The 15,475-nt window shown below is 42.4% G+C and overlaps 1 protein-coding gene across 1 annotated transcript; it reads left to right on the forward strand.

Annotated features, from left to right (window-relative positions):
• The first annotated feature begins 13,059 nt into the window (after positions 1-13,059).
• htr1aa (5-hydroxytryptamine (serotonin) receptor 1A a) lies at positions 13,060-14,993 on the forward strand. The gene has a single exon (XM_038704179.1). The coding sequence runs from the start codon at positions 13,317-13,319 to the stop codon at positions 14,601-14,603; it is 1,287 nt and encodes a 428-aa protein (XP_038560107.1). The 5' UTR covers positions 13,060-13,316; the 3' UTR covers positions 14,604-14,993.
• The last annotated feature ends 482 nt before the right edge of the window (positions 14,994-15,475 follow it).

Consider the following 15,475-nt stretch of genomic DNA (forward strand, 5'->3'; position numbering starts at 1 on the left):
TTATTTCCATCAGAGAGCACTACATGAAAGTGTTCAGATTGTGTTTGATTTTGTCTTCTCGGTCTGGGTGACTCATCTGGTCAAAGCTGAACAAAAGGTCTACTCTGCTCCCTACGGGACATCTGCAGCTGGGCCCTGTGAACAATCTGCAGCTTACATGTCATCTGCGTAACAGCCAACAAAACATAAGAATGCACATATAGCTACAAATATACATATAATCATATGTCCATATGGATTTACTATTGTATTATATTGTCATGGATTATTCTACGGCATTTTGTCTTTTTATTCAGCTCATATTATCCAATCCAGAACGCCAGGTAGAGTCATGAGTAGAGGTCATAAGTATTTCAAATAATTAGTAAGTGCTTTCTGTCCATTAGCTCACCCTTCTGAAAGAAGACATGTGTGATGATTGTTCTGCAGAGGGGGCATGGGGTGTTGGTGGGACTGTTCTTAGCCAGTGTCCTCAGACAAGGTTCACAGAAGATGTGGTTGCAGGGGTGACACATGTAAGGGCTGAAGTACACATCCAAACACACTGCGCATATGTAACCTTCTCTGTCCCCGGTGCTCGCATCGTCGTCATCCTCGCTGCTGCTGCTGCTTGATGGGTTTCCTGTTGAACTCTGGGAAAGGAGGACAGGCAGATGGGGAAAGACACTTTTAAACAATGAAGGATCAAATTGATTGCGGGAGCCTGATAGATATATCAGCACCCATGCATATAATTTTTTGTAGACTTCCTCCTCATGCAGATAAATATTTATATTTGCATATATAAGTATTTATGCAAATACGCATTGTGTTCTCTGCAAGCCTTTGTTTACAGTATGATGCTCTGGTATGTGTTGTTTTTTCTTTTCATGTTGTTGGATAAATTCTGCAATTCGGATTAGTGCCAAAATGTGCAATTCTGATATTATTTAAAATAAAAAAGAGCCAACACTTAAACTAAAATCTTGATAGCTCATTTCTGCAGAGTCATGTCTGCACGAATGAGCTTCTGACACAGACAGATTAAAGCCTGACTATTTTGCTGATTATCACACACACACACACACACACACACACACACACACACGAGGTTATGAGCATAGCACTACAAGATGTCATCACACCAGCTGGCCATAAATACAAGTGAAAATGTCCTCTTTTGCAGTCCTCCTGAGATTCTGTTTAAAATACTCATACACCCTATTTGATGTGTATGATATGATGATGATGTGTGTAAAAGTCTTCAGCACCCACCTGCACAGCATCATAATACGTGTGAGGACATGAGGGTGTCAGGTGTGCGTTCAGCAGAGTGAAACGTCTAGGTATACCAACATTTTCTCACTTCTCACAGTAAAGCATCAACATATGCATAAACACTGTTTGTTAGAGAGAGCAATTTGACCCTGACACTGGCCCTAATTCTAACTCCATTCACTTTAAAGAAAACAGAGAAGTGTTGCATATCCTAAGGTGGACTATTGCTATTCTTGAGCGATCTATTGTAGGCTTTCCATTAGGCACAGTGTGACTCATGCACACACATTTTTTGACATAAAACATTTTGTTTACACTGCAGATGGCCCGTCCTCTGTTATTTTTAATCTAGTTTGTATCTTTTTATTTCATACAGCACAATACGTTTGCCACCCCCTCTGCTCAAAACCCTCTCATCTCCTCAGCAGTCCACTTGCCCTCCCTACCAAGTGTCTCTGCACCTAAATCCACACTCAGTTTCCCATTTTTTTTATTCCAACAATTACACACATGAGAAGATGTACTAAAACTATTACTGTGACTTTCTTTTTGGCACCTTGGACTGTTAGAAACAGCCTTTCGTTCATTTGTATACTCTGTATGTGGAAGAATGACAATAAACTTGAACTTAATTTTGGGACTAGTATCTGGAGGCCCCTCAAGCCCCCCTCCTCCTCAGACGTGTGTCGGCGACCCCTGCGGATTGTCTGAAGTTCCAGCCTTAAAAAAGCCCAGGGGTGCTTCATAAGTAATTACCACCTTCTCACCCAAGGGGAGCTCCAGGGACCTCCTTGTTGCACCAGCCCTGCATCCCAAGGTGTGTCATTAACACAGAGGAGAGAACACAGAGTACACAGCTCCCAAGTAATCATGGGTACTGAGGCTCACCACTGGTAACATGCACTGTAACATGGCAGATTTGTCCTAGTTACACTGGTAAATGTGTCTTTTAGTAGAGATGCCTTTAACTTCCATTAGCTTGATTTGGCTAATAGAGTAACTGCACCTAAAAAAAGTATTATGTGTAAAGAAAGAATTGTATTTTCTTCACAATAGCAATAAATGTTTCAGCAGAACCCCAAGAAGCTACTAAAACCACATTTCAGCTTCTGTGCAGCAGCAATTAGAGCAACTGGACAAAGTAACTGAAAAATCCAGCTCTAATTGCCTCTCCATCTCACGGGATGAAACCACATCCTGTGAGATACTGGATGACAATAACATCCGCTCTGACCTTTTCCCTAACTGTATACTGTATGCAAACAGTACCTAAGAACATTGTACTCCAGAGGTTAAAACAAACTTTTCTACAAGGTGTGTCGATAGTAAAGGTACAGGAAATGTGTTAATGGGAAAATAAATAAAGCATCCGACTTGGAAACAAAAACTGTGAAATATGAATACAAAATATAAACCAGGCTTTGTGATGAAAAGGTTTCTGAAAACCTGAAAAAAATGGGTAAAAAAGGGTATTAGAAAAACTACTGCTTCCCTTGAGCAGTATCCTTAAAGTACAGCTGCTAATAGCAGAAATGCTGTGGTTGTAGTGAGCAGCTCCCATATGAGAGTTAGTGTAACTGTGTGAGAGCAAAGTTGGACAGAGCTGAGAAAAGAGTGTGCACACTCACTAAGCCTTGATAATGATAAACGACTAAGGAAGCTAATTTGGTTAAATTAATTAGCTGAATAAATTAAACCTTAAAGGAATAGTTGGACAAACTCACTTATTCACGTTTTTCTCTACAAGTTAGGAAAAAAGATACCACTCCCATGAATGTTGCGTTAAGCATGGAGCTTAGCTTAGCTTAGTTTAGCTTAGCTTAGCTTAGCTTAGCTTAGCTTAGCGCAAACACTACACGCAGGGGGAAGCGCCATATTGGCTGCCCCAAAGTTCATACATGTGACTAGTAACAGCATTAAAGCTCACAAATTAATATGTTGACTCTCCTTTTTTTTAATTCATATACAAACAGAAATATGAAGGTGATAAGTTCATGACTTCCTGGAGCCTTGTTTTCACGGTGAGATTGCCAGGTGCCTAGCCACTGTTACAGTGTTGCCAATTATTTTCAATAGAAAGTAGCTAGTTTGAAAAGCTGCTAGATGTCGCTAGATTACGTCACATGCTAACAATGTACAAGAGTTTAAAACATGTCAAGCTTACTTGACTCTAATTACCTTTATCATTAGCTATTTTATTTTTCATTCATTTTTATGGTGGCCATTTTTTCTCATCAATATGAATCTAAATCTAGCCCTAATTTCTAAAACATTTCACAAAGGTTGAACTGTCTTATTAATAGAGAGGAACCAGAGACTGGGATAAACTCACTCTTGTAAGCCCGTGTATTTTGAGAAAAAACTAAAAACTAAACTTGATAATTTAATAATTTAGAACAAACACAAAGAAGAAGGAGTTCCTCGGACAAACAATGGAAATTAGTGACTGTTTGTGACACATGCACATAAACTGCTCCTTTACGTTTCTTTCTGACAGCTGATTGGTCGAATAGAGATGTTTCTTTTCTTTCTTTTTTTAATGTGGACTAATAGAATTTTTAAAGTTTCTAAATTGGAAACACTGCGCTGGTTCCCAGGAAATAGCTACAGCACACAATCCTCATAAACAACTTACTTTACATTTTGTAACAGTTTGGGGAGAGCCAAGCTAGCTGTTACTTTCCAGTCTTTATGCTGAGCTAAGCTAAAACCGTCTTGACTGGCAAGAAAATGAATAAGCACATTTCCAAAAATGTTCAACTTTGTTTAAGGGAAGAAAATCATCACTAAACACACATCTAGCTAATCCTGAACTCTTCCATGGATTATGATGCTGTTGCACTGTAAGAGAGATTTGGCTCTTGATCATTAATTTCACTTGTGGTAATTGTGAGGCAAGTTGGAAAAGATTTAAAAACACTCCATGCATTTTCCTCATGGTGGCACCTGACGTGTTCTCTCCCACAGAAATAATCTGTCACATTATAATGGCCACAATTATATCTGCTAGAGACAGATGGTATGTGGATTATGTATCTCCATCATCCCTGAGCAATAACACGCCAACTCCTATGTGAGGGAGAGAGGAATATTTTACCGAAAACCAGTACAATCAGCAATGGGCCATAGAATTAGGAAATGGATATTCTCTGTTTCAAAGCAACTAATTCTATGCAGCTGCCTCTAATTCAATAGTCGGAATAATTTCAATCCACCACTGCAGATCTGCAGCAGCCAATCAAAATGGAATCTGCTCTTTTGTCAGGCTAGTTTTGAAGGGCTCTCCACCCAAGCCTCATCATGCAACTAATTCAGATGTAACCCCACTTTAAACCGCACAGACAATGGCTATTGAGATGAGTTGGGTGCTGATAGGGCTGTAGAGAGTCAGACTCGATGAAATGAACACACGCAGACACACAAATACACAAGTGTCACACATAAAAGTGCCATAAATAAATACAATGAAAAGTGGACACAATGCAGCAATATTTAAGTCTGATTTCTGTGTCTATTGTATTGCACCGCACACACAAACACATGCACACACAAAACTCGTCCTTGCTTTTTTGCATTAGCCTCCCATCTTAAAATGTAAATTGGCCTTTAAGTGGATCAGTTAGGTAATTTAAGGCTGAAGTGCCTGACAATAAATCTCAAGGCATTGCTTGAGAAACTTTAGAGTTTGCTGTGTCCACTTATTCTCTAAAAGTCATGATATTACCAAAATAAGATACATTGTTTTTTCTCATGAAGACGGGAAAGTCTGACTTGCCCCTACTTCTCCAGTTTTTGGTGGCCACATAAAAAATCACATTGCTTTAATAGTTAATAACTTATTGTATTAATGTAGTATAAATTGGGAAACATTAGAGAAAAATGTATTATTCAGTGATTTCATCACCAGCTCTGTGGTTCTTTTTGTGGCGCACAAAGAGATGAGGTACTTGCCTATTCTTATTCCAAAAACCAGCTGCAAACATCTGGTAAAAGAACAGTTACTTTAGTATTCTTTGTCATATTGAAGGCTGAGATAATTGTGTCAATCACCTGTCTGTTCTCCTGCAGTTGACTTTGTCTCCACCTCTCCCTTCTCCTCTGCCTCCTCCGCAGACACTTAATCCTGTTCTTCTCTCTTTTACTCATCCTCCTCTCTCCAAAAGGAACACAAGGCAGCACCGCTGCTGAGGTCATGGTTTGACTCATCACCCCCATCACACCACTGCCTTCTTCCTCGCCGTCTTCCACGTCCTCTTCTCCTTCCTCCTCCTCCTCCTGTTCCTCTTCTTCTTCTCCAAGCTCTGAGCTGGTGAGAGACTGGATGCGTGTCTGAGTAGGATGGCTTTGCGATGATCGTCCAGTTGCTGCCCCTGTTCTCACGTCCACCCAGAGTGGATCTGGCTCTCTGGATGAACTAAAGGAGTAGCGGTGCAGGTCTCCTGCAGCTGTCCTGGATGAAAGTCTCTGAGGCTGCGGGAGAACCGAAGACATGGACCTCATTGCCGAACAAGGAGATTGAGGGTTTAAATTGGCATTCATGGTCCGGGTGCTGCCACCAGTGTGAGGTTTGGGACAGGTGTGTCCTCTCTGCAAGTTCTTTGAGCCTTCTCCAACTTCCAAAGTGCTGTTTAACTGGATATCAGAATTACTGCTAGACAAACTTTCAGTGCTTCCTCTTCCCTGTCCACCCTGAGCTCCATCTCCATGTGTTTCAGTTCTTTCAGTGTTTCTCTGCCTATGGTTTCCTCTTTCCCTGCCTCCTGCTTGTTCAGCATTTTGTTGTTCATCGCCCCTTTCTTGTACTCCTTCTCTCATTCTTCCTCTGTTGTCCTTGCTGCATGTATTCTTGTGTGATTTCCTCCCTGGCAGGGCAGGTCTCACCAGCGTCTCCACAGTGCTTGACCTTCCCTCTCTGGCTGGATCTGCACTCCTTGGCCTAGGTTTCACTGCCTTTAAACACGCAGTGTGAGTCTCGTTAAGGTTTTCCTCACCGGCATCCTCAGTTCCACGACCCTCAAATCTGCTTGAGCCATCTACACCAGAGGCTGCCAAATGGGAGCTCATGATGGTGCGTTTGAGCTCCTTCAGTCACCAGCACCAACTTCAACCAGCTAGCCTGGTCTTTCCACTCTCATCTTTCCCCAAGTCTTCTCTCTGCCTCCTACTCCTTCTGGATGTAGAGGTTCAAGCTCTATTTCTAAGAGGTAGAGGGACTGTTCCAGTGTAGAGGAGGTGAGCAGTGAAGCACTCTGGCCTGGCCTATCCTGCCCCTGTTAGCCCACTGGGACATTCCACACTGTTGACAAAGACAAAGTCCCCCTGGTGAGCCCCATTACAATAGGTGCACTGATCATGGCCTCACTATTGTCCTGTGTGACCTATAGAAAACACACTGCTATGCAACCACTGAATACGCAAAAATAAGGTGAAAAAACCAGAGCAACCTTTTTTTTTCTCACGTCCACCACCATGGCGTCAGCTTTTTTTCACTCTGTGGTTTATAAGCAGAGCATAGAGTGAGTGATTGTGTGTGTGAGTGTGTAGTTGTCATGAAAAATATAATTTCTTCCTTTATTTGACGGTTGATTTTTAATTTATTCCAGTGCATTGTTTTCAACGACACCCAGTGTACTTCACCCTAAAAACTTTCAGACCCAAAGAAAATCTAAATGTATTTGATGAGCAATGACAGGATAACCTGTTCAAACGTACTCTGTTCCCACAGGCTGCTGTATTATTTCTAAATAGAGAATCTGTGAAGGATCAGGAGGATCCTTCAAAATTTATGTGTTTTGTGAGTTATGGCTAGTTAAGGTTCCCTTGTGTTTAATGGCATCATGATAACTACTGGGTACATTTTTATGGATTTCAACATAAAATCATTAACATTAATGTCCACAACAAGTCCCTTTTACTGGCATTGTAGGACTGAAAGTGATCTAGATGAAATACTGTTTATTTTAAAGTTGAATTATGAAACAACATTGATTTTTTAGTGAAGTTTTATATTTAGTATACAACAAGAAGAAGAAGTATAAGAAACCATGCCACAATTACTGAAAATGTTACTTGGTCTATTATAAAATGGGAATTTTCATCCTTATTATACATGAAAACCCATTCTTAAGCAGTATTTACCATTTGCACACAGCTCCTCAGATCATCTGTTAATGCCTCATTGGTTGGTCCTTGCTAAGGACTAAAGTTCATGCCTTTGAATGTCCCAGGAGATGTGACTGGAAAAACACCATTTGTACAGTGTGACTATTAAGTAATTACCTTTGGTATTGTTTGTAAAATTGTTCCAATAAAGTCTAATTTTTAAAAGTAATTTTAACCTGTTATTTCTACTTCTTACCTTTATTGAATCATAAATATTTTATCTCTTGCCCCACAGTCTTTATTAATCAAGATTGTAATAATTTAGTACCCTCGTTATGGAAGTTATTACATGACAAGAGAGACAGGAAACGTGTGGATGAAATAGGTGGAATGGCATTCAAAAATCAGACCATGAGATGCTGTTACATGGTGTGCCCACTAAATGATGGGGTGTGACATTACATCTGTGATCAGTGGTTGGTTGCTATGTGTAGATAATGCATGACTTGTGATGACCTGATTTTGGTGTCTCTGTCCACTACAGACAGCCAAGGCTGGATTACCAGCTGGTTAAAGCAGGCCACTGCCCAGGGGTCCCAGATTCCTAAGGGCCCCAAAAGCTACACATAATAGTGTGTTGTGTTGGTTTTTGGTAATTACTTACATGTTACTATGGAAGTTTGTACCACTAACGTGCAGTATCATCTAAACCAGACCCTGCACTATTAGCTTATTATCTGGTCCGGTAATCAGTGTTGGGGAGTAACTAGTTACATGTAATTTAGTTACATAATTTAATTACAAATGGGGGTTAAATCTGCCTATTTTCTGTAAAAAGCTATATGTTAAATAATATTTATCTTGTTGCTTTGCATGTTTGTCATGTGCACAGCCGTTTAGTAACGCTTGATGCCATTCTGATTCTCCAGCTGTCTTTTGAAAATGGTTAACGACTGAAAACATTCATTAGAAATTTAGAAAAAGTAATTGAATATAATAAGTTACTTTACTTTTAATAAGTAACTGAAATAGGCCATTTTCATTTTCAACATTCATAATTCATCTGTACTTTCCCCCCTAAAATTAATCCTTTTTATTGGAGTAAATTATTTTAAAATATCCAGCTTCTTACAATTTAGTTACACAGCAAATTTCATTGAAAGTAAACTCAATGCACTTACATAAATACATCCATGCAAATAAAACGCATGAACCCACAAACATTATGTCAATGCATACACAAGCAGAATAAAAAGGAAATTATGGAAAATAATAAAGAAATACAAAAAGGAAAATCACAACAATTAATCTTGATAAAGTGTAATATAGAACATAATAAAATTTTTATACAATACATACTCTCCTCCGGCTGAGATTATCAACATACCTGTGTCAGAAATGATTGATCACGCTGTTGTGGATCTCGATGAGCTGAAAAATTGTTATGACATTTTAGATGGCAAAGAGGTAACTTGCCCTTGCACCCATTCAACCACCAGAAAGGAGAGCATATCAACCTGTTCCTCTTCTTGGTGTTCCTTCCCTGACTCAGACACCTCAGAGATGATCACATTGTTTGATCAGAATATCAATGAGGAGATTACGAAAGTATGTCCAAGCTTCTTCAATCCAGAGGTGGTGACAGAAGCAGATGATTGTGGAGAAAAAGAGAAAGTCCAGACCACTGAGACAGGCTCACTATGCAGACTTTGCACCAGGTCTGAGAGGAGTGCGAGACCTGCCTCCTGTGCCTATTCTTCCTCCACTGACAGCCATCACTAAGGCAGGCAAAATGCTTGTTGACCACATAACTGATGAGGCTGTAAAGATACTGCAGTTCGCTGACGCTGTCAAATCACTGCAGTCAAATGAGGGTGTCGAGACACTGGAGGCCTCCGAGGCTGTGAGGACACTGCAGTCCACTGAGGATGTCAAGACATTAGAGGCCAAGACACCAGAGGCCGTTGAAGCTGTCAAGATACTGCAATCCACAGAGGCTGTCATTACACTGGAGACTTAAAGAGAGTCCATTGTAAAGACAATGGAGTCCACTGACGCTTTAAAGACACTGTTGTCCATTGAGGATGTCAAGACAATGGAGACCTAGACACTGCAGTCCACTAAGGCTGTCAAAATATTGGAGGCTTCTGGGCTGTCAAGACACAGCAGTCCACTGTGGATGTAGACACTGCAGTTCACTGAGGCTGTCAAGACACTGGATGCCTCTGAGGTTGTGAAGACACAAGTTCACTGAGGCTATTAAGGACAGCAATGCTGCTCCCCAATCAGACCTGAGTTCCAGCCCTGTTGGGTTGGTTGAAAAAGAACAGAATATCACAAAAGGGAAGACTGGGAAATGTGTCCCATCTCCACTTCGGCATAATTGTTTGTGTATTATTTCTGTGTTCAGCCTTTCTTTACTTTTTTAGGCAATGGGGGGAAGTAAGCACAGGTGTTTACAATCAGGATGTGAAGAAGCAGCTGAAGCAGCTGACTGACATGCTAAGAATGTCTTTCAGGCCATCCATCAGGGTGAAGGCTCCCCATCTGGCACCCTGTCCTCCTCAGCACCTTTCACAGAGTACTTACGCATCACTGAGCACAACATGTAGAGAAATTTGGAAAGTTACTTGAGCCAGGCTTTCTGTAATGCCATTGGTGCAGACACCCTTGGAAAGATTTCCCCAAAATTCATAGAGGCCGTAGCAGGAGAGGTCATTTATGAGGCCAACTCTGTCCTTTCAGTGGCCTTACAAGCCTCTCTGGATGGAGGATCCTCCAGTGTCACTGCTGCTGTCAGCTGCGTGGTGTCAAAGGACAGGACAACCAAGAAGTCTTTGGAGGCAGCCATCACAACCATGAAATCCTTCCTCACAGGACGAGGCACTGCAATGAGGAGGAGAATTCAGACGGACAAAGGTTTAGATCGTGACAGTAAAGAAGAGACACCAACAGGAGGATGTAAAGGCAAGAGGAAGAAATTGCTGTGGAAGAAGTGTTCCAGTGGATGGCAGAGGAAAAAGATTCAGGCAGCTCCACTCGAACATTTGGATGAGGCCGTCAGGTCAGCCAGCACCGACTTAACATCTAGGAGCACCAAAGAGATGCCCTCCACCACCTCCTCCGGTGCTGTTGTGGGAGGACACCTTAGGTCCCCTCAGCTACAGTTGGTGGACTACCTTGAGGACAAAGACAAGACATCAGAAGGCATCAGAAATGTTCTTCCGTCTCTGCCTTCTACCAGCTTTATTCCACCAGAACATCAGGTCACTTGGTCAAAAGTCCTCAAGGACCCACCCAGGGGTGAAGCTACAAATGATGAGCTCCAGAAAGAGATGAGCAGTTCTTTAAGTCAACAGTCCATTGACTCTGATGACGATAAAGGCACTTTCAGCCAGAGCTCTGTGGACCAATCTCAGCCTCACTCTGAGCACGTTGTTGTTGCAGAGCCCAAAGCAAAGAAGAGCAACATGTTCTCAAAGATAAGGATAGATTCACATGGAAATTCTAATCAGTTCTCGTGTCACTTTAAAAGTACACAAGAACAGATTGAAACAGATCTGAATTTCTGTCAGGTGGATCAAACCAACAGCTATGAAGGATTCATGATGAAATGTCTTTGCCAAAAGTCAAAGGCAGCTGGACTTCTTCTTGGTAATATTTAATCCCTAATCCGAGATGTTTCATTGATTTAGAATGTATCTGCTTTTTTCTTTCATCCCTGTCATTATCTAATTAATCTGAAAGCATCAGAATCTCAAACTTTCCGCATTTATTTTTTTTTGTGCTAATGTTTTTTATGACAGCACCAAAAACGGCGAGAAGCTCAAAAAGGAGGAGGTGTACAAGAAGAAGGCTTCAACAGAGAATCAGCCCAAGAAGCCTCCTTTTTTGATGTGGCTGTAATGCTGCAGCTGCTTTGACAAGTAAAGGACCAGCAGTTGGCTCAATAATAACTTATCCCCATTTCTCTTTCTCCTGATCCTAATCACTACCCACCCTCTTCACCTTTCTCTCCCCCTCTGTCTTTCTTCCCCATCCGCCTTTTTTCCATCCCAGCCCCACCTTCCCCTCCCTGTCGCTCCACCCCCCCTTCTCTCTCTTCAGCTCAACCTCTAAATGGCTTGAAATTTAACATTATAATATAAATATATGATATAATAAAAATATAAATGTTAATACGTGAATATTGATGGTTCTAGCCTGGTCTGCACCCATCACCTGTGGAATACATCAAGGCTGTATTTTAGGACCCGTGTTAGTCCTGTTATACATGCTCTCTTTAGGCTTGATCTTTCAATAATAAAATATCACATATCAATGCTACATAGATGACACTCAGCTATTCACCCCATTAGAACCTAATGAAAATAACACAGTTAGTTCCCTCCCTGATTGCCTCCAGGATGTGTCTTCAGTCTCATTTGGCCCCACTAACTCCACTGGGGGCCTAGCTAATCACCTAGGACCCTTGGTCCCTAACCTTCATGCCCATAACAGAAATCTTGGGGTCAATCTAGGTTTAAAATTTGAAAAGGAACTTAACATGGATATGAAAGGTTGCTTTTTACAGCTACAAAATCAGAGAACTCAAATGATTCCTCTCTCTCAATGACCTGAAGATTGTCACTATTTTGTCTCTGATTGATTATTTCATTGATCTTTATCTGGGAATTAGCCAGTCATCCTAAGAGTTATTGCAGAATGCGGCTACACTTGATTTATATGATAAGGGTTAAAAGGAACATAACTTTCTTTGTTACTGACAAGCCAGACTAAAGTACCACACTGCCTGTGAGCCATGTACTATTTTACTGTGCAGCTTGTAGCCAACATAGCACATCTGGAAAAATCTTTAAACTTCTGTCTTCTGTTAAAACAAACCTATACCACTATCAGCACACCAACCTACGATAACAGAAATCCCACATCCCTCCCTCCCCCCACCCTGCAAGGGAGCTTTTATTTCCCCTCACCAACTGTTTATATTCCAGGTTGCTTTCTGACTCACTGTTGACATTATTAGTTGGCTCAAACATAGTCCAACATGAGGCAAAGGCAACTGTTATTTTACACCGTCCTCTCTTTCTCCCTCTCCCTGTTTCCCCGTACTCCCTACAGTATTATACTTTACAATAAACTCAGAGTACTGATAGTTCATGGTTTGATGCAGTACCCATTATGGTCAGCAGATGGAAGCAGCTCTCCTCTCTGGACTGTCGTGGCGCTGTCCCTGGTTCTGAAACTACCTCTCGCTCTCAACGCAGGGCATGTTTCTCTGAATCCCCGACCGTAACACTCTGTCTGAAGTTTCTCTAAAAGTTCATTAGAAGTGATTAAAGATTAAGATATTTTCTTGCTTAATATACCTCGAGTAGCCTGCCAACAGATTTGACTTTTCTGTCTTGATATTTTTGTAAAATATTATTAAGTGTTAGTCCTGACTGACACCTACCCTTTGAGATGTAAACGTACAAACACACACACACACACACACACACAAATGTGATATTCAGCGAGTCCAAAGAGTAAAATAAAGGAGAGAGAAAAGGAAAGGAGAGCTCTGCGCGCTCATCGGCTGTCTGCAGTGAAAAACTGAGCAGCAAGGAGAGCAGAGGCATAAAACTCCAGGGCGACCTCCACACGGTCTGACGTACCCGAAGCTGCTGGTATAAATGAATTCAAGGCGTCACCAAGCTCAGATGATTCGCACTACCAGGGAGCGCAGCCGCCTGTCAACACTTACGGGCTACGACACACACAAAACCCTCACACACACTCATAAACACGTCTGCGTCATGCGTCCTGACAGCGACGGCACGAACGCGGCAACTCCGATGGACCCCGGTAAAACGCACAGCAGCAGCAGTCTGAGGGGCTGACTGTGCCCTGCTTATCTGTCCAGCTGCGTGTCCCCCGCTGCTCTGGGAAAGCTGCGCTCTGAGTGTGGTGGCATTATGGATTTTATAACAACAAGCAGCAGCAATGACAGCAACGCGACCAATGGTTACCCTGACGGGATGGACGTGGTTGCCGACTGGGGTGAGGGTGCCAATGGCACAGGGTCTGGGTCTCTACCAGATCTGAATCTGAGTTACCAGATAATCACATCTCTGCTCCTGGGGGCCCTCATCCTCTGCTCCATATTTGGCAATGCGTGCGTCGTGGCAGCCATCGCCCTGGAGAGATCTCTCCAGAATGTAGCTAACTATCTGATCGGATCACTGGCCGTGACAGACCTCATGGTATCGGTGCTGGTCTTGCCAATGGCGGCCCTCTACCAGGTTTTGAATAAGTGGACACTGGGACAGGAGATCTGTGATATATTCATCTCTTTGGATGTACTGTGTTGCACATCATCCATCCTGCATCTGTGCGCAATTGCCTTGGACAGGTACTGGGCCATAACAGACCCCATTGACTATGTAAATAAACGGACACCAAGGCGAGCTGCGATCTTGATTAGTGTGACTTGGCTAATTGGCTTCTCCATCTCTATTCCGCCTATGTTAGGCTGGAGAAGCGCGGAAGACAGGGCGAATCCCGACGCCTGCATCATCAGCCAGGACCCGGGCTACACCATTTACTCCACATTTGGGGCTTTTTACATCCCCCTTATTCTCATGTTGGTCCTGTACGGACGAATATTCAAGGCTGCTCGGTTTCGGATTCGAAAGACAGTCAAGAAAACCGAGACATCAAAAGTGTCAGACAAGTGCTTGACTGTGTCTCCGGCCATCTTCCACAAAAAAAACAACGGGGAGGCCGGGGGCAAAGAGTGGAAGCGCTGCGACGAGTCTAAACCAAGCTCTCCGTGCGTAAACGGCGCGGTGAAGCACGGAGAAGAGGGTGAGTCACTTGAGATCATAGAAGTTATCAGCAACTCAAAGACGCACTTGCCTTTGCCCAACACCCCTCAGTCGTCCTCGCATGGCTACGAAAATATGAATGAAAAGAATTCGGGGGCGAAGAGAAAGATCGCGCTGGCCAGGGAACGCAAAACGGTGAAAACACTGGGCATCATCATGGGAACTTTCATCTTCTGCTGGCTGCCCTTTTTCATCGTCGCGCTGGTGCTGCCTTTCTGTGCAGAGAGCTGCTACATGCCCGACTTGCTGGGCGCAGTCATAAACTGGCTTGGCTACTCCAACTCTCTCCTCAACCCCATCATATATGCCTATTTCAACAAAGACTTCCAAAGTGCTTTCAAGAAGATCATAAGATGCAAATTCCACAGGCCCTAGCCACGCTCAGTGAAGACATTTTACTTAAACGTGGAGTCATTAAACGTGCAGCAGAAAATGTTCACTGACTGTATGGAACAGCAAAAAACAACATACAGACTTTTTTTTTTCAGGGACAGTCTCTTTTCGGTGTGTTAGAGGACCGTGTAAAAAGAAAATCTGGCTGCAGATGAAATGAGACAAGGCAGAAACTTTTGCTCTTAATGTACAAGCTCATGTTTATTCAGTGTTGTAGCTACAGTATATAGCCTATATGCGACGGCAGCCATCGTTATATTGACATGCAAGTCGTATCTTGTGCTGATTTCCATGCATTTTATCATGAGACACGCGGGGTTTCTGTCCTACGTCACGAGCTTTGTAGCACTGAAACAATAAAAAAAAGCAAAGTTTGTCATTAAGAAATATGAGTCCTTTTTTTGTGTGTGGTAAATAAAAAAGTAATGAGCCAAGAAGAGGCCAGGGCCTATTGTGACAGTTCCACTTGGGACCCATGCATCTTCATATAGATCATAAGGGATTAATCACAGTCACTGTGTTGTTGAGCAAACAAAGCAGTGAGCAACTTATCAATTTGCTTTGACAGGCCACACTGATTATGATGGGGATGCAATCAGGTTATCAGTACACGGTGTGTTTGAGATCTTGAAGCAAATGGGTATCGAACGAACCCCCGCTGCCTATCCATCAAATCCATCTCAAAGTCGAAAGCAAAAGGAGATGGGCAATCTTTTTTCTAAAATGGAGGCTGGTATTACATTTATGATATGAGATGTTCTCAGTCAATCCCCCTTACTCCACCCCATCTCTCTATTTCTGACTCCCAGACTGTCCCCTGTGTGTATGTATGTGTATGTGTGTGTTTGACAGAA

The sequence above is a fragment of the Micropterus salmoides genome, unplaced genomic scaffold, assembly GCF_014851395.1.
Source record: "Micropterus salmoides isolate LMB-PRFRI ecotype aquatic unplaced genomic scaffold, ASM1485139v1 Ms_hic_scaffold_7, whole genome shotgun sequence".
Lineage (NCBI taxonomy): Eukaryota > Metazoa > Chordata > Actinopteri > Centrarchiformes > Centrarchidae > Micropterus > Micropterus salmoides.

Bases quoted from the DNA above. Each gene is read 5' to 3' on its own strand.
- htr1aa (XM_038704179.1), top strand. From the start codon at position 13,317: ATGGATTTTATAACAACAAGCAGCAGCAATGACAGCAACGCGACCAAT.